This window comes from Molossus molossus, unplaced genomic scaffold (assembly GCF_014108415.1).
Source record: "Molossus molossus isolate mMolMol1 unplaced genomic scaffold, mMolMol1.p scaffold_m16_p_17, whole genome shotgun sequence".
NCBI classification, from domain to species: domain Eukaryota; kingdom Metazoa; phylum Chordata; class Mammalia; order Chiroptera; family Molossidae; genus Molossus; species Molossus molossus.
Genome location: NW_023425352.1, coordinates 55979654 through 56007434, shown reverse-complemented (window position 1 = coordinate 56007434; position 27781 = coordinate 55979654). Strand labels below are relative to the sequence as shown.

General features: G+C 47.3%; 1 protein-coding gene across 1 annotated transcript in view; it reads left to right on the top strand.

Annotated features, from left to right (window-relative positions):
* The window catches only part of DUSP29 (dual specificity phosphatase 29), a 30178-nt gene extending 6750 nt beyond the window's left edge, over nucleotides 1–23428 (top strand). Inside the window, exons 2-3 of the mRNA XM_036265675.1 lie at nucleotides 14611–14831; nucleotides 22959–23428. Of these exons, the coding sequence (XP_036121568.1) occupies nucleotides 14611–14831; nucleotides 22959–23242 (505 nt within the window). The 3' untranslated portion in view covers nucleotides 23243–23428. The remainder of the gene's footprint in view (nucleotides 1–14610; nucleotides 14832–22958) is intronic.
* Nucleotides 23429–27781: the final 4353 nt, after the last annotated feature.

Here is a 27781-nt window from a genome sequence, read left to right as displayed (position 1 = left end):
ATCATGAATCCATAGCCAGGTTGGAAGGAGGGTCCCTCCTAATGAGCCTTCTCCAGCTCATGCACCAGCTCCCTCCCCAGACACTGCCCCGACCTTCCAGGGACCCAGGTGACCTATGGCCTTAGGAGGCTTTTCCATATCAAAGCCCTAGGGGCCTCTGGGTTTCAGAATTTCTAAAGCGTTTTCTCAATCCCAGCTAATTCCAAGGGGATTTTTCACCAAGTGGGGTGGCTGGTGACTCCAAGTCCCTATTGCTTACCAGCCCAGCGGATGGTGAGGAGGGGCCACAGATAGGAGGGGCAGTGGTTGGTGTTCACTGTGCTGGGTCAGCAGAGGGGGTCGGGTCGGGCCAAGCCGACCAGGCACCTTTTGGATGTTCTCACGGGGAAGTCTGTTTTGCGCAAGGCACAGCTGTCCTTTCCCCACACATTCCCAAACACTGTAGGGTCAGCATGGAGTAGAGCAAAAACCATCAAGCAGGATTCAGAGCCCCAGAGTTCAAACATCTACTGTTCTGGGACTCAGTTTCTTTATTTGTAAAATAAGGAAATGATTTCAAAGGTCCCTTCCAGCAAATGTCCTATTAAATGAATTAGGCTTTATTAGATTCAAGCACCTACTTGTTTTATTACTTTTAAGTCATTTAAATTAGATTCAAATTAGGTTAACCGAGTGTTGCCCTCCAGAGATCCAGGGACCGCGTCATGATGAGATAAGAATAATTCATCACCTCTTATCAATCAGCAGTCCCTAAATGGGTGCTTCCAAATGCTTGAGTATGCTTGAAAGCACAAGTTTCTGTAATTTAAATATTCTCACTTTAATCTCATTGACATCTTTCATTTGCTTAGCAAAACCTTTTTTTCTTTTTTTCCCCCTACAGTCAGCAGGAGGGGAATATCCTGGCTCCTGTCAAAGTGATCACTGTTCCCAGGCAGGGCCTCCCCCTTCCCCAGCAAAGCCCTTTTGAAACAGGACAATTGAAAAGTCTCTCTTTCCTCTCACCAACACCAGCCCTGAGCAGCTCCCTGTTTTTATTAAAAATCTCTCTTTTCTCTCACCAACACCAGCCCTGAGCAGCTCCCCATTTTTATTAAAACTGCAATTGCTGCCAAGGTCCGGCTTTGGAGATCATCACAGCTAGCTGCCCCTCCCCGCAAAGCCTGACTGCTCACAGGCCCGTGGCCAGCCCCATCCAGCCCGAGCTCTCTTTCCCGGTGGCTCTCTTGCCCTTTCTGCTGCCAACCAGGCCAATTGCCTCAAAAGACACAGGCATCCCCCAGGGATGGCCTGTCCTTAAGAAGGTCATGCACCAGCTCCCTCCCCAGACTGCCCTGATCTTCCAGGGACCCAGGTGACCTATTGCCGAAGGAGACTTTGCCACATCAAAGCCCTAGGGCCTCGGGTTTCAGAATTTCTAGAGCGTTTTCTCAGTCCCAGCTTATTCCAAGGCAAATCAATCAGCTGAGACAGTCCTCAGCCTGAGAGAAGGCTGCGCAGTGGGACACCAGGACAGAGTATCCTGTCCCCCCAAACAGAAGGAACTAACTCAGCCTCAAACTTGACCTGCCTCCAGAGTGGGCCGTGGCTAGTGTAGGGTGCAGCCAAAACACAGCCAAGGCTCACAATTTAAGTGTCGAATTTACCAGAAAGAACTAGGAAACCTGGACTCTGAACCTCCAAATGCCAAAGCCGATGTAGGTATAACTGTGCACCAGCCCCGGGCACGGTGAGTGGGGAGAGATGCTGAATGCCCTGCCTGCCTGGGCTTCTCATGTGCACTACAGCTTTTCAGTGAAGGCCTCAAGCAACGTCAGCCTTTACCTGTCACAGCTGGCAAATGCCTATTCCAGTCATGGCTACAACACCATTTCTCAAAATCAGACATCCCGAGTATACTCTGTCCCTTCTCAGCCTCCATCCTTGGAGGACTAGAGTCTGGTAAGTGGGCAGATGATGGAGAGATTTCTTTTTTTTAATTTATTTTATTATTTATTTTATTTTATTTTATTTTTGTTACAGATGTTTCTCCTTTTTTACCCCAATGACACCTTCCTCCCCATCCCCCCCATCCCCGGCTTTGTTGTCCATGTCCATTGGTTATGCGTACATGCATATAAATTCTGTGGTTTATCTCTTCCCTCCCCCCAACACCCCCTCTTCTGAGGGTTGTCATCTGTACCCTACTTCCATGTCTCTGGGTCTAGCCTATTCCTCAGACTGTTATAATCATTATATTCCACAAATAAGTGAGATCATGTGGTATTTGTCTTTTTCTGCTTGGCTTGTTTTGCTTAGGATAATACTTTCCAGGTCCCTCCATGTCGTCTCAAAGAATAAGAGACCTTTCTTTCTTACAGCTGCATAGTACTCCATTGTGTATATGTACCATACTTTTTGTCCATTTGTCTACTGATGGACACTTGGGCTGTTTCCAGATCTTAGCTATTGTAAATAGTGCTGCTATGAACATGGGTGTACATATATTCTTTCTGATGGGTGTTTCAGGCTTCTTAGGGTATATTCCTAGAAGTGGGATCACTGGTTCAAATGGGAATTCAATTTTAAATTTTTTGAGGTAACACCATAGTGTTTTCCATAGAGGCTGCACCAGTCTGCATTCCCACCAGCAGTGTACTAGAATTCCCTTTTCTCCACACCCTCGCCAACACTTGTTTGATGATTTGTTGATGGCGGCCATTCTGACCGGTGTGAGGTGATACCTCGTTGTTTTAATTTGCATCTCTCTGATGATTAGTGATGTTGAGCATTTCTTCATATGTCTTTGGGCCATTGGTATGTCCTGTTTGGAGAGGTGTCTATTTAGGTCCTTTGCCCATTTTTTAATTGTGTTCTTTGTCTTCCTTTTGTTGAGTTGTATGAGTACTCTATATATTTTGGAAATTAACCCCTTATCTGATGCATCACTGGCAATGATGTTCTCCCATATAGTGGGTTGCCTTTCCAATTTGATGGTTGTTTCTTTTGCTGTGCAGAAGTTTTTTAGTTTGATGTAGTCCCATGTGTTCACTTTTTTCTTTGTTTCTGTTGCCTTAGGTGATGTATCAGTGAAAATTCTGCTGCATATAATGTCTGAAATTTTGTTGCCTACATTTTCTTCTATGCTTTTTATGGATTCACATGTCACATTTAAGTCTTTTATCCATTTTGAGTTTATTTTTATGTATGGTGTAAGTTGATAGTCTAGTTTCATTTTTTTGCATGTAGCTGTCCAATTTTCGCAACACCATTTATTACAGAGGCTATCTTTACTCCACTGTATGCTCTTGCCACCTTTGTCAAATATTAATTAAGCATATTGCCTTGGGTCCATTTCCAGGTTCTCTGTTCTGTTCCACTGGTCTATATATCTCTTCTTGTGCCAGTACCCGGCTCTTTTGATTACAGTGGCTTTGTAGTATAACCTGAAATTTGGTAATGTGATCCCTCCAACTTTGTTCTTCTTTTTCAAGATTGTGCCCTGGCCAGTTTGGCTCAGCGGTTAGAGCGTCGGCCTGCGGTCCGGAGAGACCCGGGTTCGGTTCCCGCTAAGGGCACGTACTTCGGTTGCAGTTTGTCCCCGGCCCTGGTTGGTCGTGCGGGTGGCAGCCACTCGATGTGTCCCTTCACGTCGATGTTTCTCTCTCTCTCCCTCCCACTCTATCTGTACAAAAAAATGGAAATATATCCTCGGGTGAGGATTTAAAAAAAAAAAAAAAAAAAAAAAAGATTGCTGTGGCTATTCGAGGTCTTTTTTGGTTCCATATGAACTTTTGAAGTATTTATCCTAGTTCTGTGAAGTATGTCACTGGTTTTTTTATGGGGATTGCATTGAATCTATAGATTGCTTTGGGTGATATGAATATTTTAATGATGTTAATTCTTCCAATCCATGAACAAGGTATGTGCTTCCACCTTTTTATATCTGCCTCTATTTCTTTTTTCAATGACCTGTAGTTTTCTGCGAATAGGTCCTTTATTTCTTTGGTTAAGTTTATTCCTAGGTATCTCAATTTTTTTGCCGCTATGGTAAATGGGATTGTTTTTTTTAGTTTTTCTTTCTGTGAGTTCATCATTGGTGAATAGGAATGCCATCGATTTCTTGACGTTAATTTTGTATCCTGCTATTTTGCCAAATTCATTTATTAAGTCTAGTAGATTTTTGATGGAGTCTTTGGGGCTTTCTATGTATAGTATCATGTCATCTGCAAATAATGACAGTTTCACTTCCTCCTTTCCAATTTGGATCCCTTTTATTTTTTCTTCCTGTCTGATTGTGGCTAAGACTTCCAGTACTATGTTAAATAAGAGTGGTGAAAGTGGGCATCCTTGTCTTGTTCCTGTTCTTAAGGGAAATGCTTTTAATTTTTGCCCACTGAGTATGATGCTGGCTGTAGGTCTTTCATATATGGCCTTTATTATATTGAGATATGATCCCTCTATTCCCAGTTTGCTGGGCATTTTCATCAGAAATGGATGCTGGATTTTGTCGAATGCTTTTTCAGCGTCTATTGATATGATCATACGATTTTTATCTTTCATTTTGTTTATGTGGTGTATCACATTTATTGATTTGCAAATATTGTACCAGCCTTGCATCCCTAGAATAAATCCCACTTGGTCATGGTGAATAATTTTTTTGATGTATTGCTGGATCCGATTTGCTAGTATTTTGTTCAGGATTTTGGCGTCTATGTTCATTAGGGATATGGGCCCATAGTTTTCTTTCTTTGTAGTGTCTTTTTCTGGTTTTGGAATTAGAATTATGCTGGCCTCATAGAACGAGTTTGGGAGTCTTCCTTCTTCTTGAATTTTTTGAAATAGTTTGAGGAGAATGGATATTAGTTCTTCTTTGAATGTTTGGTAAAATTCCCCCATGAAGCCATCAGGGCCTGGGCTTTTGTTTGCTGGGAGAGTCTTGATTACATCTTCAATTTCTTTTGTTGTTATTGGTCTGTTCAAGTTTTCTATCTCTTTCTGGTTCAGTTTTGGGAGACTGTGTGTTTCTAGAAATTTCTCCATTTTGCTTAGATTGTCAAATTTGTTGCCATATAATTGTTCACAATATTTGTTCATAATCCTTTGTATTTCTGTGGTGTCAGTTATTATTTCTCCTCTTTCATTTCTGATTTTGTGTATTAGGGTTCTCTCTCTTTGTTTCTTGGTGAGTCTAGCTAAGGGTCCATCAATCTTGTTTATCTTTTCAAGAACCAGCTCTTTGTTTCATAGATCCTTTGAATTGTTTTTTTGGTCTCCATGTCATTTATTTCTGCTCTGATCTTTACTATTTCCTTCCTTCTACTTGCCCTGGGGTTTTCTTTTTGTTTGCTTTCTAGTTCTTTAAGTTGTGAGGTTAGATAGTCTATTAGATATTTTTCTTGCTTCTTGAGGTAGGCCTGTAGTGCTATGAACTTCCCTCTCAGAACTGCATTCGCTGCATCCCACAGATTTTGTGTTGTCATGTGTTCATTTTCATTGGTTTCCAGGAAGTTTTTAATTTCTTCCTTGATCTCCATGGTAACCCATTCATTGTTCAATAGCATGCTATTTAGCCTCCATGTTTTCAAATGTCTTTGCATGTTCTTGTTGCAATTGATTTCTAGTTTCATGCCATTGTGATCTGAGATGCTTGATATGATTTCAATCTTCTTGAACTTGTAGAGACTTAGTTTGTGCCCTAACATGTGGTCTGTCTTTGAGAATGTCCCATGTGCACTTGAGAAGAATGTGAATTCTGCAGTTTTGGTCTGTAATTCTCTGTAGATATCTATTAAATCTATTTGATCTAGTGCTTCATTTAGAGTCTGTGTTTCCTTGTTAATTTTTTGTCTAGAAGATCAATCCAGTGATGTGAGCAGGGTATCAAAGTCCCCTACTATGATTGTATTGCTGTCAATTTCTCCTTTGAAGTCCTCCAAAATATTTTTAATATATGTTGGTGCACCTATATTGGGTGCATATATGTTTACCAAGGTTATATCCTCCTTTTGGATAGATCCTTAGGATATAATGTAGTGGCCTTCTTTGTCTCTAGTTATGGCCTTCATTTTGAAATCTACTTTATCAGATATGAGCATTGCCACCCCAGCTTTTTTTTGCTTTCCATTTGCATGAAATATTTTTTTCCATCCCTTCACTTTCATCCTATGTGAGTCTTTTGTTGTGAGGTGGGTTTCTTGTAAACAACATATATGTGAGTCATGCTTTCTTATCCAGTCAGCTACTCTGTGTCTTTTTTATCAGAGCATTCAAACCATTCACATTTAAGGTGATAATTGATATGTACTTATTTATTGCCATTTTTGTTTAGTGTGGTTATATTTTTCTTCCTATTTCTTCTACTAATTACAGCAGTCCTTTTAGCATATCTTGCAGTGCTGTTTTGGTGCTAATGTATTCCCTTAGCCTTTTTTTCTTTTTTTTTTTTTGTCTGGAAAGCTCTTTATTTGACCTTCTATTTTGAATGATAGCCTTGCTGGATAGAGTAGTCTTGGATTCAGATCCTTGTTTTTCATGACCTTGATTACTTCATGCCACTCCCTTCTGGCCTGTAGTATTTCTGTTGAGAAGTCAGCTGAGAGCCTTATGGGGTTTTCTTTGTAGATAACCTGTTGCTTATCTCTTGCTGCCTTTAGGATTCTCTCTTTGTCCTTAATTTTTGGCGTTTTAATTACTATGTGTCTTGGTGTGGGCCTGTTTGGGTTCTTCTTACTTGGGGCTCTCTGTGCTTCTTGAACTTGAATGCCTTCTTCCTTCACCAAGTTAGGAAAGTTTTCTGTCACTATTACTTCAAATATAGTCTCTAACCCTTGCTCATTTTCTTCCTCTTTGGGGACTCCTATGATGCGAATGTTATTACGTTTCCAGTCGTCCCACAGTTCTCTTAAACTGTCTTCTTGTTTTTTAATTGTTTTTTCTTTTTGTTTTTCTGATTGGTTGATTTTTTCTACCCTGTCTTCTAATTCACTAATCCGGTCCTTAGCTTCCTCTACTCTGCTTGTTAGTCCTTCCAATGTGTTCTTTATTTCTGCTATGTCATTCTTCATTTCCACTTAGTTGGTTTTCAATGTTTCTATATCTTTACTCATGGTGCTGATGTCCTTACTCATGCTGTTGAGCTTCCTCAAAATCATGGCTCTGAACTCTACCTCTGATAATTTGCTTAGCTGCATTTCATTATCTCATCTTTGATAGAGTTCTCTTGTTCTTTCATTTGGGATTTGTTTCTTTGCTTCACCATTTTGGCTGTTTCAGTGGGTTTTGGAGCCTGCCAAATTTTCCCTGTGGGTGTTGGTGTCCTGCTGTTTGTGGCTCCCTCTACTGGGTTTGGATGAGCCTGGGTGGGCCCACGTTAAACACCACTGTCAAGTCTTACTTTCCTGGGTAGATTTTCAAGCTCAGGAAAGGTTCAGTTATCCTCTAGCTTTTCCCTGGAGGTTAGTAGTCTCAGTTACTCAGTGCCTTGGAATGTAGCCCTGGTGTTCAGCATAAGAGGATTTCCAGAGGGTGGGATAGATGCTGTTATTAATGCACCTCAATTTGCCTCACCTGGGAAAGGCTGAATCGCCGGGGAGGGGGTGGGTGTTCTGCTGCTTTTCCCCACAGCTCTGGAAAGGAGCACACTCGCCACAGTCCTTTGTGGCTGCAACTCAGCAAAAACTCTGAGTGTCCTTCAAATCTCGGTTGTCCCCACAGAGTTCCAGCCCAGTCTGCCCTCCCTCTGCCGTATCCCCCAGGTGAGTGGCTGTGGCTATTTTGCACTCTGTCCTGGCTCTCTGTGCTGTGGAGTGGGCTTGGTCTTTAGTCCCCAAGGGCACTGCTCACAGCTAAGAGTGCTGCTGTCCATGGGCTCCCAGCCTGCCACCCTCTCATGCTTCCACAGATCCTACCAGTGTCCCTGGTTATATGATCCTGTCCTGCCCTGCTGCTTTTCTGTTGCTTTTTTTGAGGATTTGTTTTTATTTTAGTTGTAATTCCCATTTGGTACTGGGAGATCGTCTGTGTAGCTTCTGTTCACTCCGCCTCCATTTTCACATCCTCTATGCCTATCTCTGCTCAGCTGGCTCGCACAGGCCTCTCTGGTGCCCCCATCCTGCAGGTCCTGTGGGTAACTGGATTGCACAGTCCCTTTGGGGACCCGGCTCTATGCCTATGTTTTGGGCTGCTGGGTTGCACAGGCCTCTCTGGTGCTTCAGCATCCCACAGGTCCCACAGGTAACTGGATGGCACAGTCCCTGCTGGGTCGCACAGGCCTCTCTGGTGCTTCAGCACCTTGCAGGTCCCGCGGGTAACTGGATGGCACAGTCCCTGCTGGGTTGCACAGGCCTCTCCGGTGCCCCTTGTTCTCACAGGCGGGCAGCTGGATGGCACCAGTCTCTCTTGGGTTCAGGCTTCCCACTACACTTGTGAGCTACTGGACCGCACAGGCCTCTGTGGAGCCCCAGGTCCTGCCGTGGGCAGCTGGGGAGTGTTGCTGCCCCGTGGGGCTCAACTCCTGCTCAGGTTTTGCTGTAGTTTTTGGGGATGGGTCTCAGCTGCTGGTCTGTGCTTCTGTTGCCTGGGGTTGGATGTCTGCTCCCCAGCCTCTGTTGCTGGGGGTATATCTCAACTCTGATCAGGCTGCTACTGTGGGGAATGGTGCTGGGCTCCCGGCTGTCTGTGGCTTCTGTGACCTGCACCTTGGGAGCTCGACTACTGTGCAGGGGTCTGTGTTGGCACAGGGTGTCCACTGGACAGATGGTGCCAGGTGCACTGGTGGCTCAGGTTGCTGGGCCCTAGCCGCTCCCACTGCCTCCTCCCAGGGAAGACTCGGGATCTTCCAAAATGGTGTGACCTCCCCACAGGCAGGGAGAAGCACCCTGAAGGGCCGCTTACCGTGGTAGCTTTCTGTTCCGCGGCTCTGCACTGCTCAGGTTTGGTCATCCACCTTCACGTCCACTCACACTCTCTCACACACTCGCTCACTCTCTCACATACTCACCCTCCCTCTGGTCCTGCCCACCACCATCCTCCCAAACATGATCATGTTTTGCTGTACATTTTCTATTGCTCTTTTCCCCTTGAATTTCTCTTTTAAACTTTCGTAGTAAATATTACATCATTAGACTTTATAAAAATCTTATAAGGAAAGTACTGCCCATGTAATTCATTCTATTTAACAAAAAAAGAAAATAGACGGTCCAGATCTCCAGTTGTTGTAGTTCATGCAGCAGTTTATGCTTATAAATAACACCTGTCAGGCCTGAATTTTCTGATGGGGCCTCAAAACTGAACAGCTTCATCATCAGCAAACAACAAGAACACCCAAGAAACTAAATTACCAGTGACTTTCACTTCATATCAGGTGAATCGACCGCGATCAAAAGCTAGAAATATGCCTGGTGTATAACAATCCACCTTCAGGGAACTGGATGTGGGCAAGGAGGAGAATGTCACCATCAGGGTCACGTCCACAAAATCATGTGAGACCACAACAGCATCACATGAACCAGAATAAGTGAGGTGCCAGACTGCAGGATACAGGTCACAAATAAACAGGAGTCCATAATGAGGTGCAAGAAATCAGCAGGTCCTCACAAACACGAAGGTGTGGAGAACCACTCATTAGTGGGCTTTCTTCAATGCTCATGGCAGAATCCTGGCAACATGGGGCCAGCTGGTTTCTCACCGCCAGAAAGCTGGTGGAGGGCTTGGACAGATACGTACATGCGTGTCCCTCCTCCCCTCCGCAAGGGTGCGTACACGTGGAAAAAAGTGGGCTTTCAGGCAGATGCTGAGATCTGCAGGCTGGGAGTCAGTAGAGTACCACAGGGTCTGAAAAAGTGGAACGACAGGAGAGCCGCCCAAGGACACTGCCCCAGGCAGAGGGCTCTGACCATTCCTAGGCAGGGGAGGTTTAAAGCAAGTTTCCCAGAGGAGCCCAGAGGGGCTGGAGGAAACTGGGCCAGGCTAAAGAAGGAGGAAGGAAGGAAAGGTCTCTGCCTGAGGAAACTGCAAGGAGGGAGTCACTTACTTGGCCCTCTGATCTGGTGCCAGAATCCAGAGCTAGGCTCACAAGGAGGGAAAGACACTATGGTGAACTGGGTCAAAAACAGGGATGTGGCACCTTCAAAAGTGCCCTGCACGAGTCCAACGCATGTGTGATCAAATGGCCAATCTCATTGCCAAAACAAATGAATGAAAATGAGGCACCATTTTGTTGTTGGTAGTTTTGTTTTTGTTTTTGCCTATGAAATTAGCAAATAGCAAAGAATAAAAATTGGAATGACTTGAGCAATCTTTCTGGAAGATAATTTATTAATGAGTATCAAATGTATTAAAAATGCTCATACCCATTGACCCAGCAATTCCACTTTATTTATTTATTTATTTATTTAATCCTCACCAGAGGACATTTTTCCATTTTTGTTCAGATAGAGTGGGAGGGAGAGAGAGAGAGAAACATTGAGGTGAAAGGGATACATCGGGTGGCTGCTTCCCGCATGACCCCAACCAGGACCAGGGACGAATTGCAATCAAGGTTTTAGAGAGAAAGGAAGGGAGAGGGAGAGGGAGAGAGAGAAACATCGATGAGAGAGAACATCGATTGGCTGCCTCCTGCATGCCCCCCACTGGGGATTGGGCTCACAACCTGGGCATCGAACAGGTGACCTCTTGGTGCATGGGTTGACGCTCAACCACTGAGCCACACCAGCTGGGCTAAAGTTGTTCATTTATAGTGTGTTTCTTATAATATCCTCCAAATCCCTTCCAGGGGAGAGAGAGAGAGAGAGAGAGAGAGAGAGAGAGAGAGAGAAGACAAATGTCCAACATAGTGTAGAGGCTTGGTGCCCTGAAGTTGAGATGTACCTGTAGATGGAACAGCACACAGCTATTGAAGCCTATATGACTTAGGAAGATGTTTACAATATTATCACCATGTCAAAGTTTTTGAATCTGTATATAGTATTGTTCCCCCAGACAAATCTCTCTATAAAATATACAAATCCATGCATAAAAAAGCAACTGGAGAATATTATATCAAAAAGCAAATAATCTTTATCTTGGGGGGTTAGAAATACAGGTGATTTTTGTGTGTGTGCAATCAAGGGGATAAGTTTTCCACATTCTGCATTGATTATGTATTTTTGTAATTAGATAGCATATTATTTTTTTAAGTGAATAGACTGCTTACATCTAGAATTTTTCTTAAACAACCAGAAACAAAGGCTCTTGCATCATCTAGATTCTAGAAGTAAATTACTAGCTCTGTTTTCCTTCTGAGCTTTTCTTCATCAAAAGAGGCACATTTTTTTAGTCTCTTTCCTAGATAACATATCTGAGCAGGTGACCTTAAAATAAAACTAACCAAACCAAACAAAAAACAATATAATGCCAGGCAGCACTCTCTATCACCCCCTACTTCCACTCATGATAATTGCTGAGCTAGGCATCCTGGCCAACTGGGGATTTGCCTCCGTCTCAGCCGCTGCCTACTGAGTCATTCTATTGACCTGTAGATCCCCATTCTGCCATGGATACTCTTCTGAGCCCTCAGCTGGACTCGGTGCACCAAGCGAGTGGGAAATCCCTCGAGCGGTGTGCAAGGACAACACTGCCTCCACTCGCCAGCCCAGGTAGCCACAGAGCCCTAAAAACCTGCAGTGGGCTTAACATACCCACCAGGTCTAACCCTTCCATGAGCCCTTGCTCTCCCTCGGACACCAGGCAAAACCAGTTCTGTGGGGTGTCAGGCAGTGAGTCTTGTTGCATATCCATCCTGATCCCTGACCCAAAAAGCAGCGAAGTGCAAAGAGTTATTTATTCAAACTGCCATTTGATTATATTGAAACCCAGCTGCTGAACCCAGAGAGAACAGTCTTTACAGTGGATAGAAACTTCCTGTCAAGGACAGTTAATTTTAATTTTTCCACTGAGCTCAGCCTCAAAGTGAGGTTGATTGCTACTCAGCAAGATGGACTGCATTAGTGGAGCCTTTAATTGAGCGCAGATCTATATCCCAAAAGCATAATGTTTGTTGTATACATACTTTGAGACAAGAAGAAAAATGAAAAGCAGACCTTTCTAAGGAAAAATTGAAAGCAGAATGTGTTCCATAATCAGGATGGCAGCACCAAAGGCCAGCTGGGGGGGTCTTGGTTGAACTCCCCCTCTTTATGCCTCACTTCTAATGGGCTGTTGGCAAATGTTCCTAAAAGCTCAATCCCTGTGTTTAGCTCCCTCTTTCCCAGACACTGGACTCTATCATAGTTCCTCTTATGGCCAACAAAAAGCTCCAGGAAACCAGCGATTGAGGGGGCCTCCCTGAGGGGCCATGGCGCGTGCTTCTGCTGTAGGGATGTTGATCCATGTGGCATCCACTATGGCCACTTCTGTCCAAGCCCTTTCACCAGTGGCCTGAGATGAGCCCTCAGCTGAAGCACAATGCCACTGTCAGCCTCTCACTGTTATGGTTCCAGACCCTTGTCACCTCTTCCCGGAGCTGAAGGACTCGTCTTTGTGCTATTGAGAGACATGTCCTCTTTTTTGTTGTTGTTAATACTCACACAGGATTTTTCTATTGATTTTTAGAGAGGGTGGAAGAGAGAGAGGGATAGGGAGAGAGAGAAAAACGTTGACATGAGAGAGACACATAGATTAGTTGCCTCCTGTGTGCATCATGACCAGGGCCGAGATTCAAATCTGCAACCCAGGTACGTGCCCTTGACCAGGAATCAAACCTGAGACCCTTTGCGTTTGGGCCAACATTCTAACCACTGAGCACACCTGCCAGGGTGAGAGAGATATTCTCTTAAAGCCCAGATGGGATCACCCCTTCTCAAATACTACCAAAAGCTCACCTTGATCTCCAAATACAGATCCTGGTACCCAAGCACATCCATGATCAAATCCCATGCTTCCTCTCCAAAAGTCCTCTCATATCTTGTGCTCTGGCCAAACCAGTCCCCTCCTCCCTGCCCCCATTCCCAACCCATCAGCAATCTGCTTTGACAACTGTCTAGTCTAAACCACCTTTCTCTCTGGGCTGTACAACTGTGACAGCCTCCAGTTGAGCTCCCCGCTTCTATTTCCCCTCTCCAATCCATCTCCAATATATCAGCCAGATTGATCTTTTAAAAAGTAAACAATGCTCACCCCTTCCTTAAAATCATCTGTGGCATGTGGCATTGTACCACACTTAGAATAAAATCCAAATCCTTTCTCCTACTGCCTATAGGGCCTGCCATGACCCAGCCTCTGCCTACCTCCCAAATTCCTCTTGCATCACTCCTCCTCTCATCACCATAGCCACACTAGATTCCCTTCTGTTCTTAGCACTTGCTGTTCACTTTACCTGAATAAATAATTTTCCTCCAATCCTTTCCCTACCTACCTCCTTCTCATTCCTCAGTCTTCGCTGAAATGCCACCTCTCTGCAAAGGTCATCCCTGATCACCTTACCTGGGGCAAGACCACAGTTGTTCTACATGGCTCTTACTGCTATCTGACATTCTCTTGTGTATTCATTGTTGTTCATTTGCTACCCCCACTGGAATCTAAGCTTCCTGAGGGACTCTGACTAATCTGTTCATTGCTGCATCATCAGCACCCAGGACAATGCCTGGCACACAGTAGAATCTAAATCATTATTTGGGGATGAATGATTGAATACAGGAAATAATAAACATTTCCTGAGAGGCCTTCATTATCTCCAGCCTCCATTCCTTATATTGTATTATCTTCTTGGCTTGGCATGCCCTTGCCTACCTCTTCCCCGCCACTGCCAAGGACCTACGTTTGAAGTAAGGCAGGCTCGAAAGCCCCTCTCCCAGAAAGTCTCCCCTGAACCCTCTAGGCAGAAATAATCCCTGCTTCCTCCGCCCCATGTCCAAGGCCTTCAACATGACTTCCCCTGTTCCTGGAAATTCTTGCCTAGAAAGATAAAGCTGTAAACCAGAACATAACTTCACTGTTGGCTTCAGGGACGTCCCAAAGTCAATTCAAACAAGACTGCTCAGATAGCTCTCCTTCCCAGAGCAGGGCTTTGCCCAACTAGGCAATGATTCAGTTATCAAAGCAAGAGTCTTTGCATTGTGTTCACTAATCCCGTGAACATCAATGTCAGGAATTTTGCCCAATCCCAATCAAATCCTGCATTAAAAGACCTGTCTTAACCCGTTCATTAGAGCCCCAACCTCCAAACCCTATAAACAGCCAGAGGATTCAGAGCAGGGGCTGCTTCCGCAGCTCTGTGAAGGTGGCCCTCTGCCCCACATTCAGCTCTGCTTGATGAGCAGGTATCTGGAGGTCTGTGGGAGGGATTTGGCTGGTGATAGCCCTCTCCTGCGACCACCAGTGTCCAGCACCAAGCTCCTCTGTATTTGGTAAATGATGAATGAACGCACAAGTGAAGAGCTCCCTACCCCACTCTCCAGCCCCTTCCCTTCTCGAAGCATCTTAGCCAGAAACAACAAATGACACAGGTGCCCAAGAGTCAACAAGAGCAGGGCTTTGTTCTAAGGAAGTCCTCCATGACTAGGCCGTGTTCTGGAAGCCAGGATCGGCTGCAGAAACCAGTGGGCGTTCCCCTCGTCCCCCCACAGCCGACCGGCCTCTCTCCTTTGCGTCCAGGGCTACGGCGCTGGACCGCTACAGCCTGCAGAAGGCGGGCTTCACGCACGTGCTGAACGCCGCCCACGGCCGCCGGAACGTGGACACGGGGCCCGACTACTACCGCGGCATGGCCATCGAGTACCATGGGGTGGAGGCCGACGACGTGCCCACCTTCGACCTCAGCGGCTTCTTCTACTCCGCGGCCGCCTTCATCCACGCTGCGCTCCACTCCGATCACAGTAAGAGGCCTGCAGCCCACTAGCGGCCCCGCCCCCAGCCAGAGGCCCCGCCCCGCCCGTGGTCCCGCCCCTCGCGCCGCGGGAAGAGGGATCTGTGCCCTCTGAGTTCACTCCCCTGTCAAAGCCGACCCTGCGAGGGGTCCACGTGGCTGAGCTGGAAATGAGCGTTCTGCTGGTGGAGTTAGGGCTTTGATCGAATCGGCATCCGGAGGGTTCAGAGGAGAGGCCTTTGGCCTGAAGCTCTCTTCCCTAAGGCACACCAGCCATCCTTCCAAAGGCAGGCTGGTCTGGGAACCCTCAGAGCTGGGATGCACCGGAGACACTAATTGTGCCTGTGCCCAAACCTGACTAATAGTCAAGGGTTTCCATGCCAGAAAACCCTCAGGCATCTGACTTGAGTGGAATATCTGTGGAAGGACGTCAAACTCTGCCAACCAACCAAACCCACAGCCTCCATCCTCCCTCTCTCCCTCTCTCCCTCAATAACACTCAGTCTAGTGAGGCCTCCTGTAGAAAGCTGACAACCCAGCCTTTGTAAGTTGGCAAACTATATTTGAGACTGAGTTTTGCACCTGTGATGTCCAAGTTTCCCAAGGTTAATTATCCATCTTTTAAACCACGTGCTAGTCCTTATGCTCAAAATGCAGTTGTAGCTGCCCTAATCCAGGGAAAGGCTACAGGCCCATTTTGGAGAAAAGAACACACTTTGAGGCAGGGGCAGGTAAGACAGTATGAGTTACTGCTGCGGTGTGTGTTTCAGCGGATTCCGCAGAGGCCAGACTTCACCTTCCTAATCTGTGCTCTGGCTTCAGCCCCATGTGTCACAACTCGTTTCGGGACCATCACATAATTCAGGGTATCTAGTTTCAGTAGTCCCCCCCTATTTGCAGTTTCACTTTCCCTAGTTTCAGTTACCTGCAGTCAACCAAGGTCTGAAAATATTAACTGGAAAATTCCAGAAATAAACAATTCACAAGTTTCAAATTGCACCCCATTCTGAGTAACGTAATGAAATCTCACAGTGTCTCGACCCATCTCGTCAGGGACATGAATCATCCCTTTGTTCAGCATATCCACACTGTACACGCTCCCTGCCCATTAGTCACTTAGTAGCCGTCTCAGTTATCAGATCGACTGTCTCCATATCGCAGTGCTTGAGTTCAAGTAACCTTTATTTTACTTAATGGCCCCAAAGTGCAAGAGTAGTGATGCTGGCAATTCAGATACACCAAAGAGAAACTGTAAGTGAAAAGGTGAAAGTTCTTAAGTTAATAGGGAAAGAAAAAAAAAAATGTATGCTGAGTGAGGTTTCTAAGATCTTACTGTGAAGGAATCTTCCATCTGTGAAATTGTGAAGAAGGAAGAAGAAATCTGTGCTAGTTTTGCTGCCACACCTTAAACTGTAAAAGTTATAGTCATAGTGCATGATAAGCTTAGTTAAGAGGGAAAAAGCATTCGATTTGTGGGTGGAAGACAGAACAGAAAATGTGTTCTGATTGATGGCAATCTGTTGCATCAGAAAGCATTGAGCCAATACGAAGATTTCAGCAAGGGATCCCCTGAAATGAGTGACACCAACCCATTTACTGCAAGTAAGAGATGGTTAAACAGATTTAGAAGTAGGTTGGACTAAAAAATATAAAACTTACTGGAGAGGCTGCGCCTGCCAATAAAGCAGCTGCTGCCACATTTCCAGCCGAGTTGAAGAAGTCGATCAGGTTCAGTACTGTCTGTGGTTTCAGGCATCCCCTGGGGGTTGAGGGACATAACCTCCACGGATAAGGGGGGACTACTATACTGAAAGCCTTTCTTACCGTAAGAGGTTGGGATTATAAGGCTCACTGACTGACCGACTGGCCTGCTTCAGGAACTTGCAGCCTGTGGCTAGGCCTGGGCTATGCCTGCCGAACAGTCCCAGACCTTGATGGCTGTCCCAAGGTGGACCTGGCCGCACAGCCAGCCACAGGCACCAACGATTTGTCATTATTTTGGTTCACAAGCAATGTCACGATGAAGAAGAAACCCATGGAGCTGAAGAGCTTGTATTCAGGGATGCCTCATTTCAAAGTCGTTCTTTTATGAGTCTATTTATGGGCCATATTTTGTGTCGTGCACATTCTGGGTTTCCAAGCAGGATCAAAAAGCACTGGACTCTGACTCATCACCACGAGGTAGAATTTGCCTCAGAGTATTTGAAGTTAACTAGAAACATATTTGACGTGAAAAAAACAGAAAGCTCCAGTACAACCACCCAATCCTTCAGTTTCACTTGCCATTACTGTATCTTTGGTCTTCCCCTTAATGGAAGGGGTCTGGCAGGCTTTGGAGAAGACAGGGCTGGGTTCAAATTCACAATTTACTAACAATGTGATTTCTCTGAGCCTTGGTTTCTCCATCTGGTGATAAAACTATTTACCTTGAAAGTTATAATGAGGCTCAGCAGTAACAGACATGAAGCACTTAGCACAGACCCTGGTGCGCAGCAGGCTCTCAGATGTGTTTGATAAAGAGAGGTCATGCACCGTGAAACACACAACCACACCAGCACATGTACATCATCATCATAAAGTTTCCAATCCCCAAAGAAAAGAAGACATTCCAACTTTGAACTAGTATGATATACTCACATGACAGCTTGTTTTTGGTTCCTGGCACGTGATTTCAGAGTCTGCCTGCACTGCCAAATCAGGAAGGAACTTTCAAGTCCTGGTTAGGCCTGAGCAGATCACAGAGCTTCGTTGTGGAGATGCCAGGCTGGTGTGGACAGTGACTGGTAGACCAGGTGATTGAAAGCACCTAGCAAAGAAAGGGTCAAGAGGAAAAAGTATATACCCAGGTCAGAGAGTGCAGGGTTGGGGACTAGACCAGTTGGCTGGGGATGGGGATCAGGACATGACCGCATTGCCAGGTGGGAGGTTGGGCTCCCTTCCCAGTGCCCTGTGCGCTCACATATTTAAAGACTTCCTTGAGTTGAGGGCTCAAAGGCAGAACCCTTCAGGACCATGCAGGGAGCAGGAATGAAGGAAGCTGGCTGCGTGTAAGGCGGCGGGGTGTGGTTGGGGGTGCTTGTGGCTAAGTGGAGAGCTCATATCCCCTCCAAAGGGGGCAGCTGCTACTCAGTCCCAGCCAATGATTGTTTTGTGAAAACCAGTGCAAATGTGGTAGATCCGACTTTTCAGGAAATGTCTCCGATCTGGATTTTAACGTAAAATCACTCCATTTTTAAGTGTTGGCAACAAATGAAAATTTTCTTAAAATCCTGCAAAGGCCAAACAAAAGAAACCCACTGGCTGGCTGTAACCTGCGCCCTGAGTAGTCAAAGCAACAAAATGAAATGCTGGTTAGCTCGGCAACAGCACTGTCGTAGATTCCAAACAGTGGAGACGGCACGAGCTCGGCCTGGAGACCAGGGGACACGACCAGAGCATCTCAGAGCCAGGCCCACTCGTATGTTTCTTATTATACTCTTGATGTAAGAGGTGTTGATGGACAGTCTGGCCAAAAGGCAAGACGTCTCTCCCCTCTCCCGCCTTTCCTCCTCTTCCTTGGCTGGTTCCCGCCAAGTACACACTGTTTCGCACTGCTGCCCTCACAGCTCGTCTTGTTCACTCTTTTTTTTTTTTTTTTTTCTTTATTGATTTTAGAGAGAGAGGAAGGGAGAGGGAAAAGGAGAGGGATGGAAACATCAATGAGAGAGAACATTGACCAGCTGCCTCCTGCATGCCTCCCACTGGGGATCGGTCAAAACCTGGGCATGTGCCCTGACCAGGAATTGAACCGGCGACCTCTTGGTGCCTGGGTCTATGTTCAGCCACTGAGCCACACCGGCTGGGCTCATCTTGTTCGCTCTTTATGAAAAGCATTATTTGTGGAGCTGTGGAGCCGTACCTGTGGTCTTTAACCAGCCTCATGGCGCCCACCCCTCCCCGTCCCCTACCCCGATTTGCCCTTTCTGAAAGAACTCCCCAGGAAACCTTAGTCACACTTGAACACTCTTAGCCCAGTGTCCTGCCCCGAGAGCTGGGGATACAGGGGCCCAGAGAAGCCAAGTGATGTGCCCAGGGTCCCAGAGCTCACCAGAGACCAGTGGGAATTCCCTCTGTCACGCAGGCCTCGCCGCAGGATCCTTTGCCCTTATTTTGAGCATCTGGTGACTTTGTTGTGTAAAAAGTCACCAAATATTATGGAAGGTGAGGCATTCCAGCTGGTTATAGGATCTGAAAAAACTGAACTTGTCGTTCTTCATCAGGAAAACAGCACTGACAACGCTGCCATGGGAACCGCGTTTGGACTGCCTTAACCGCTCCTGGCGCGCGTCCGCAGGGTTGCGCTGGTGTGGTTTTAATTTAATGAAATCTTCTAAAAAATCTCAGGGCAGAAACCATGCTGTAAAGATCAGATCTTAGTATCACCACTCTCTTTTCCTTCTTCTTCTTCTTTTTTTCTTGAACAAACCGTCCACAGCCGGCTTTTGAAGCCATCGTAAAATCTATTATAGATCAGTAGGTCTGAAGAACTAAATGAAGTCTGCTTTTGAGCAGGAGGTTGATTCTCCTCCGCTGCTTCTGAGCTCTAACCAGGTCAGGTCTTCAGGGTGTCTTCAGGGTCTTCGGTCCCACGGCAGCACGCACAGGCCTGCCGCTCAGCAGTTCCAGACACACCGTGCCCCTCTTTCTGAGGCCTCAGCGTGAGCTCTGGCTTTGCTGGCAGCTCAGGAGGAAAGTTCCGAGGTACTGAGCGAGGGAAAGGCAAAGGGCATCCCCCAAACCAAGGAAGGAGGTTGTTTAGAGAGTGCACGCCTGGTGGGTGTGAGGGCCGTGGAGGTGAGGGGCTGTGGGGATGGGGGCTTGACCTAGAGACCTGTTTTGAGTGACAGAGGCCTTCCTTCTGGTCCGAAGTGAAAATAAGCAATTGGGAAGCTGTAGATTCTTCATAAGATTGTTGGAATTCAACTTTTGGTAAAGATCTAAAGTGAAATATTTCATTGAAATCATCACTTTTCAAACATAGATTTGTGAGTCATACAAACAATTTAGTGGGTTCAACCAGTATTTTTTTTTTTAATTGAACAGGTTGGAAAAGAATAGAAATGTCAGCAGGCACTGCACGTGAAAAAGCACGCATTCTTTTGTGAAACCTTGTCTGTGCACACATACTTGTGATGCCACATAGCGTTCGGAGCTTTGACCCCGGTGTCCGGCGGCCTGGACTTGAATCACAGTTCTGCCACTTCCTAGCTGTGCCACTTGGACACGTCACTTCTCTGCACTTAGCTAGCTGCTCCGAAAGATGGGGACAGTCACGTAATCTACCTCGTCAGGTTGTGAGGAGTGACTACAATAAAAATACATAGCGACATACTTGGAAGATGCGGCGAGAGGTGAGGCTATGTATGTGTCAGCTGAGAATTTTATATAGTGTTTCCAGGAGCCACACAAAAAAGTCTGCGAGCCGCTGATCTAGAAAGTGCCAACCCTGATAACGCTGCCTTCGCTCGGCCCTGACCCTGGCTGGTGTGTAGCTACTTTCTGAGGCTGGGCCAGGCCCAGCAGGCCATCTGCAGCTGCCTTGCCTTCTCTTCCACCCACTCCCGAGCCGGGCCCAACGGGAGGTGCTCAGCAGAGCCGCGGAGCAGAGAGGGAGCAGTGCCCGGAGCCGGGGGCCAGGCCCTGTACCCCCGGGAGCCTCCCAGCTCACTTGGCTGATGGCATTGGTGCCGCCGCAATAACAACATTTAGTTCCAGGAGCTGCTGCTGGCCCGAGCACCCCCCCCCCCTCCTCTCCCATCTCCTCCATCTCCCTTCCCCTTTCTCCCACTTCACAGACTTCAGGCTCCCAAAAGACTTAATGAACTACAGCTTTCGCCTGTTTCGAGCACTTAGTCATGACAGAAGGAATTACCCTTTTTGCCAGGAGAGGAAGAAAGGCTTTAGTTATCAGCAGAGCTGGCAAGGGGCCAGGCAGTCTCCGGAACAGTGTGCGGGGATGAGGGTGCCAGAGGGAGCCGGTCCACTCCAGGAGCACAGTCAGCTGGGGCCAGGCCCTGCACCCAGCCTGGCAACCAAGAAGCCGGCCCTGCTTCTTGCCTCCTTTCTGACCGAAGTGCACAAGGCGAAGGCGGGGCCACACTCCTGAGCTCGGCAACCCGAAGGATGGGATTGGAGGGCCGCCTGGTTAGCTTGTGGGGACTCGGGGAAATGAACTGAGATGACGTGAACAGCTCTTCGTGGGACACCGTTCCCCACGCCCACTGTGTGGGGCCATCAGTAGGGTCCTTACTGTTGGGCAGGGTGTGCAGGCCTCTCCATTCGGCCAGGGTGGGTGGGGAGAGAGAAGCCTGGTGCCTGGTGTGCAAGGCCTCGGGGACCTTATGCTGCCATGGCTGCTGAGCATCACCACTGTCCTGGACATGGTCCCCTGAGGAAGGTGAGGGGGACACGGAGAGCCACATCTACTCCTAAGTGTTCTTTCCCAGCTGGTCTCATACCCTGCCGATGCTCCAGAAACCCAGGGATGTTCCCGAGTGTCTTCTTGGTCATCCTTCCGGGCCTCAGGCCCGAGACTCAGGAACAGGGACAGCATTGAGGTCACACAGCTTGAGCTGCCTCAGCGAGCTCAGTCTCAGCAGAGCCATCACACGACCAGGAGAGGGTGGCAGTAGTGGTCATGGTGGGTACAGCCAGAGAGCCTAACCTCATTATTTTCTCTGTCCCAGGAGCATAATGGCCAGTGTCCAGCACACAGTAGGGCCTCAATAACATGCTGCTTGAACGATTGCTAGTGCTGGCGCCAGCTTCCTGGGCGACCTCTGCAAGGCACTTCACCCCTCTGAGCTTGTTTGCTCAGCAGGGATGATGATAATGAAATCTTGAAGGTTGTATTAAGAATGAAATAACACGCACTGATGCTCACTATGTGAGCTCTAGAGCGCCTCCAAATGGAGGATGAGAAAACAGCTTCATATCAAGTCTTCACTGGGCCCAGATATTGCCATGGTAGTTAATGGCCAAAGGGAGCTTTGCTTATGTGGGTTATATCTATCACTATTTACCCTATTAGAAAGAAATACTGAAAATTTTAATACTTATTCATTTAAAAATAATAAAATACACCACTGCATATAACAATATATTTTTATGAAAAATTATATTTTCCAAATACAGTTAGGGAGAGGGTGGCATTAATTTACATTGTTGCAGATCTCTTCAATGTTAGGTTTATCAGAATCCAGTTGGAGTCTCATTAACTTCTGCATTCAGTCTGTTGTGGATATTGTTTTGGTTGATGTAGATGAAGAAAATCCAACCTCACTCGGCGATGTAGTTGGAGAAAGGAGGAATACTCTAATAGCCTTTTTTGATAATTGTGGCTATTCTTCAATACTATACCCACAACTGACAAATGATAGCTTCTTAAAGACTAGTTGTGATGTGGACCCTGAAGCCATATCAGTAAACTTCATACTCATTACATCATTACATCAAACTTCATTACATCAAATCCAATGGTCTGTCTTGCACTGCAAATGAATTTTTTGACCCATGCATGATTCTGTAATATCTTGTATTGGTTATTAGGAAAATATTGGTTTACTAAGTTATGCAGATACTTCAAATGTTGACACTTTCACTGTAGATTATCAAAAAACACATTGGTTAATTCCATCACTCATCTTAACAGAAAAAGCTTCAAAGTATTGAGAAACTGTCAACTTCATGGTGATAGATTCACGTTTTCCAAAACTCTAATTTTTGCTCAAAAGCTTGCATTTTTTCATTGGCAATAACTACCATCCGTTGTTTTCTTTGACGTGGTAGACAGATTTTGTTCACTTTTTAGAAAAAGTCTGCCAAATACCCAAGTTTGAATTACCATAGTTTTTCTGTCATTCATTCTTATAAGTAAAAATGGCGTCTCCAGAAACTGGCTAATTCAACTTGCAACTCAAGTCTCCCTCCTGCTTTTCCTGAGATACCATCACTTCGGTCTGCACCCCAGGGGCTTTACGGGAACATCCCATGTCATCACACAGAATATTAAGAAGTGTAACCAAGGGCTGCACGGTGGTGAAGAATGCAATGATTACTCTCATCCAGTGTGGTGCCTCTTCTCCCCACTCCATTTCAGATAAGATCCTGGTTCACTGCGCCATGGGCCGCAGCCGGTCGGCGACCCTGGTCCTGGCATACCTGATGATCCACAGGAACATGACCCTGGTGGACGCCATTCAACAAGTGGCCAAGAACCGCTGTGTCCTACCCAATCGGGGCTTTCTGAAGCAGCTCCGGGAACTGGACAAGCAGCTGGTGCAGCAGAGGCGACAGGCCCAGCACAGCAACGACAGTAAGAAGGCGCTGTCGGCCCCTGGGGCAGCAGGCACACTTGGGAATGGAGAGGGAAGGCTGAAATAGCTTTGGCCTGTGGCTGTTTGTCCTGGAGAAGGGACAGTGAAACCAAAGCTTGAGTTCTTCCGAATCATCTGAAACTTCCTGGGAGTGTGCTGATGAACAGGGAGGGTTCAAGGCTGCTCCTGGACGAGTCAGTACTTGGCTTCCCAGCAGAACCGGGGACAGATGAATACACAGTTCCGCAGAAAGGCGCCTGTTTTTGTTGTTGTTTTTAATATAAGATGGGGACAGAAAAGGATTTTAAAATGTGTAGGCATTGTGTTGTAATTAAATGTTTGACTTTGTCTGAAAGTCACGTTCTTTTTTTTTTTTTTTTTTTTTTTTATCCTCACCCGAGGATATTTTTTCCATTTTTGGTACAGATAGAATGGGAGGGAGAGAGAGAGGAAGGGAGAGAGAGTGAGAAACATCGACGTGAAGGGACACATCGAGTGGCTGCCACCCGCACGACCAACCAGGGCCGGGGACAAACTGCAACCAAGGTACATGCCCTTAGCGGGAACCGAACCCGGGTCTCTCCAGACCGCAGGCCGACGCTCTAACCGCTGAGCCAAACCGGCCAGGGCTGAAAGTCACGTTCTTAAAAAACAATTTTAAAATAGAAATGTATTTTCTAACCACAGAGAGTGCCTAGGAGTGCTGTGCCAGGAGTTTCCGCAGTGTACCGTGGGCGCCTTTCCCAGGCGCTGATGTCCCCTCTGCCTCCCGCACCCTCTCTGCCTCCCGCATCCTGCCTCCCGCATCCTCTCTGCCTCCCGCGCCCTCACTGCCTTCCGCATCCTCTCTGTCTCCCGCTCCCTCTCTGCCTCCCGCATCCTGCCTCCCGCATCCTCTCTGCCTCCCGCGCCCTCTCTGCCTCCCGCATCCTCTCTGCCTCCCGCGCCCTCTCTGCCTCCCGCATCCTGCCTCCCGCATCCTCTCTGCCTCCCGCGCCCTCACTGCCTTCCGCTCCCTCTCTGCCTCCCGCATCCTGCCTCCCGCATCCTCTCTGCCTCCCGCATCCTGCCTCCTGCATCCTCTCTGCCTCCCGCCCCCTCTCTGCCTCCCGCGCCCTCTCTGCCTCCCGCATCCTCTCTGCCTCCCGCGCCCTCTCTGCCTCCCGCATCCTCTCTGCCTCCCGCGCCCTCTCTGCCTCCCGCATCCTCTCTGCCTCCCGCGCCCTCTCTGCCTCCCGCATCCTCTCTGCCGGGAGCTCCAGACTCAAGTCCCCCGTAGATGCTGCTACTCATTCAGCAGGGGTGGGGAGCAGGGGTCCTGCGCCCTTCACAGAGGCCCTGCTTTAGGCTCCCCCACCTTCCTCAGGGAGCCAGGGCTTTTCAAATTTTTAGCCAGCACTGCCACTACCCAGAAAAAGTCAATAAATTGTGGTAAATTTGCACAAGAATTTGACTTTGTAATTTTGGAGAAGAGGGAGGAGACACTTTTAGGAAACAAGGAGCCCCTGTCATTTTGATTCTTGTTTTTAGTCATACCAGAAGAATTTGCAAATGTATTTGCTCTGGAATAGGAGAATCAGGCGTCCAGGCGAGCTCAGGTGGGGAGTCCCCCTTCCTTGAGAGTTAAGCCAGTCACCATGATTCTGATGTTCGTTCTTGAGGAGAGGACAGCAGCAGGCATCAAGCGGGTAGAGGTGGCTTCTGGAACCAGGACCATAAACCAGAGAGAACCCAGAGACAGATACTGGTGACAGTGCTGACGGTCAAGGACCAAAAACCAAAACTGCCCAGAGAAAGCAGAGTGTGGTAAAGGCCTGTGGCAAAATGTGAAGAGGTGCTCAGTTCTCCAATTTGGTTGTAGTTTTCAGCAGAATGAAAAAGAAAGTTCCTGATGGAGGAAGGACAGTGTCCAGGGGCTCAGCAGCTGTGCAAGGCACCCAAGGGTAACCCTGTGGCTGCTGGCAAGTTGCCCTGCTCTGGTGCTGGGGGAGAACTTGGGCCTGGGCTCTGTGGCAGGCTTGGCTTCCCGGAACTGCCCAGGGTTTACTCTGGGTGAGTGACCTTGGCCTAAGAATTGGGTCCTCACAATGACTCAGATTTGGGTGTGATGGGAGCCATATACAGGCTCTTGGAAGAGATAGACACCAAAAAGGACTCTAGGATCACAGTGGCCCCTACTCAGACTTTTCCATCACAGGATCCTAATAATTCCCTAAAAACTCATTTATCTCCCAGGTCTGCTCTATTCCTTGTCCAGAGAGAAATCAGTATTTTTATTTAAATCTTTACTTTTAAATGAATCTATGTACAGAAAGTATGGGACACCTGCAATTCCACTGCTGAGTCCTTCCACCTTCCCACGTGCTCCACCTCTCTGCGGGCTGAGCCCTCTGAGGACGGCAGAGCAGGGCACTTTCAAGCTGGAGTCTGGTCTCGTCAAGATGGCGCCTGGGCGCTGAGGTAGGAGAAAGGAGGATCAGGTTTTGCAAAAGTGTTTCAAGTCTTCAGAAGTAAAACATTCATTCAGTCAGCAAGTATTATTGAGAGCCTACCGCATGCCAAAGAGTGGGGTTAGGAGGCCAAAAGAAAAAACTAAAATGCACGTTATGATCAAGTGCCATGAGGAGGCAAGGTGAGCAACTGGACACGGGGTTGGAGGGAAACCCCCTCTAGCCAGGGTTCCTGAAGACCTCTCCGAGGAGCCTGGGGTGAGCACAGTCTTGAAGGAGCACACTTTACCCATGGGGAGGGAACATTCTAGGCTGAGGAACAGCACAAGTGAAGTGTAGCAAAGAAGTGTGTTTTGAGGAAACACACCCCAAGGTGCGTCTGCAGAACTGCCCATCTGTGAAGCCAGAGCGCGTGGGGGAGGTGCGGCGTGGAAGGGGAGAGGCAGGAAGGCTAGGTTTCATTCCAAGTACGAAGGAAAAACGATTGAAGGTTTTTAAGCAAGGGAATGGCATTTTCTGTTTTAAGGAAATCACTCTGGGAAAAAAACACTATGGCTGAAGTATGGAAAATGGATGGTAGGGAGTTAAGGAGGCAAGAAGACCAGTTAGGAGGCTGTTGGCACGTTGATAGAGGAAGGTGACCTGGACTGAGGCGCGCCAAGGGCCTACTACCCGATTATTTTGGAATTATCCTGGAGAATCCGCAGACCCTGGTTTCCAACAGAATGAAAGTTCCTGATGGAGGAAGGACAGTGTCCAGGGGCTCAGCAGCTGTGCAAGGCACCCAAGGGTAACCCTGTGGCTGTTGGCAAGTTGCCCTGCTCTGGTGCTGGGGGAGAACTTGGGCCTGGGCTCTGTGGCTGGTTCGGCTTCCCAGAACTGCCCAGGGTTTACTCTGGGTGAGTGAGAAATGGAGGGAGGGAGAAATGAAAGGTATCAATTCCGTTTCTTGGTGGTGCCTTAACACTGAGCTAGGGTTGACAGGGCAGAAATGGGGCAGGGGGCTGAAGATCACCATCTGTTTGTTAAGACATACAAAAGGTGCCCGTCCTTTGACCTTGGATCTAGAGAGAGCTCACACTGGAGATGTAATTGTAGGTGTCACGTGCATAGAGGGGGAATATGAAGCTGCTGTACTGCATGAGATGAGAGGAGACAGGGAGCCCCAGGAAAGGGGACAGCCGGGAGAAGGAAAAGCAGGAGTGTGGAATTATGGAAGCCTGGGTACAAAGAAATTGAAGACTGCTTCATAATATGACTGTGCCTGTAAGCTAAGTATTGACTGTAGACCAACACTTGCTTGTAACAAAGTAACCTGTATTTGTACAGCACTTAATAGTTTTTAAAGTGCTATATGTTTATTAGCTAAGCCTTTAAGTCAGAGAGATGACAAGTTAGTCTTTTCGCAGAATCAAGTGCTGTAGGAAAAAGCTGAGTTTCAGAGAGAACTGGGTTTGTTGAGCCTCAGTCTGTAAATTGAAGACAAAAGCCCCATTTCCTGCACGGGGTGTGTGTGGGTCACATGGGAGGGCTGTTTGTGAGAGAGCTCTGTAACATATTGATTCGCTGTATCTGAAACAGAATGTTGGCAAGGAAGAGCGATGCCTTCACACCTGGGCAGGCACTACCTGACCTATTGAAAAATACAGGTTTGCAACTGACAACCACTTCAGGAAGAACACATCACTGGGTTTAAAAGACCTGGACTGTTAATGAATCTCAGCCTGATGGCGACATTTCCATCCTGATAAATCCAGGTTCGTTTTCCAGGCTCCTTGGGGTCACAATGCAGTCTGAGCTGATTTCTTTAGAGAGTGGGTCAGTGAGGGGTAGTGTTCAGGATGTCCTGGGGCCACCTCAGATCAGCAGTTTAGGTCCCACACCACGCCCTTCTGTTCTGTCAATGAGTGCAGGGACTTGGGGTCATGGTACCTGGCTATGCCATACTCCCTAGTGAGCTGCGAAATACAGGAGTCCCAGTCCTGGTCTTAGATTCTGGTCTGGCAGATCCGGGACTTGTCCACAAGCTCCCTGTAGGACTGAGGCAGGCACAGTGTGTTTGTGTGTGTCTGGGGGACATGGAACTCAGGTATCCACAGACCGTAGGGTGTTACTAGCAAGCCACTGCCAAAGGTGGGGAGTTCTGCGTGGCTTCC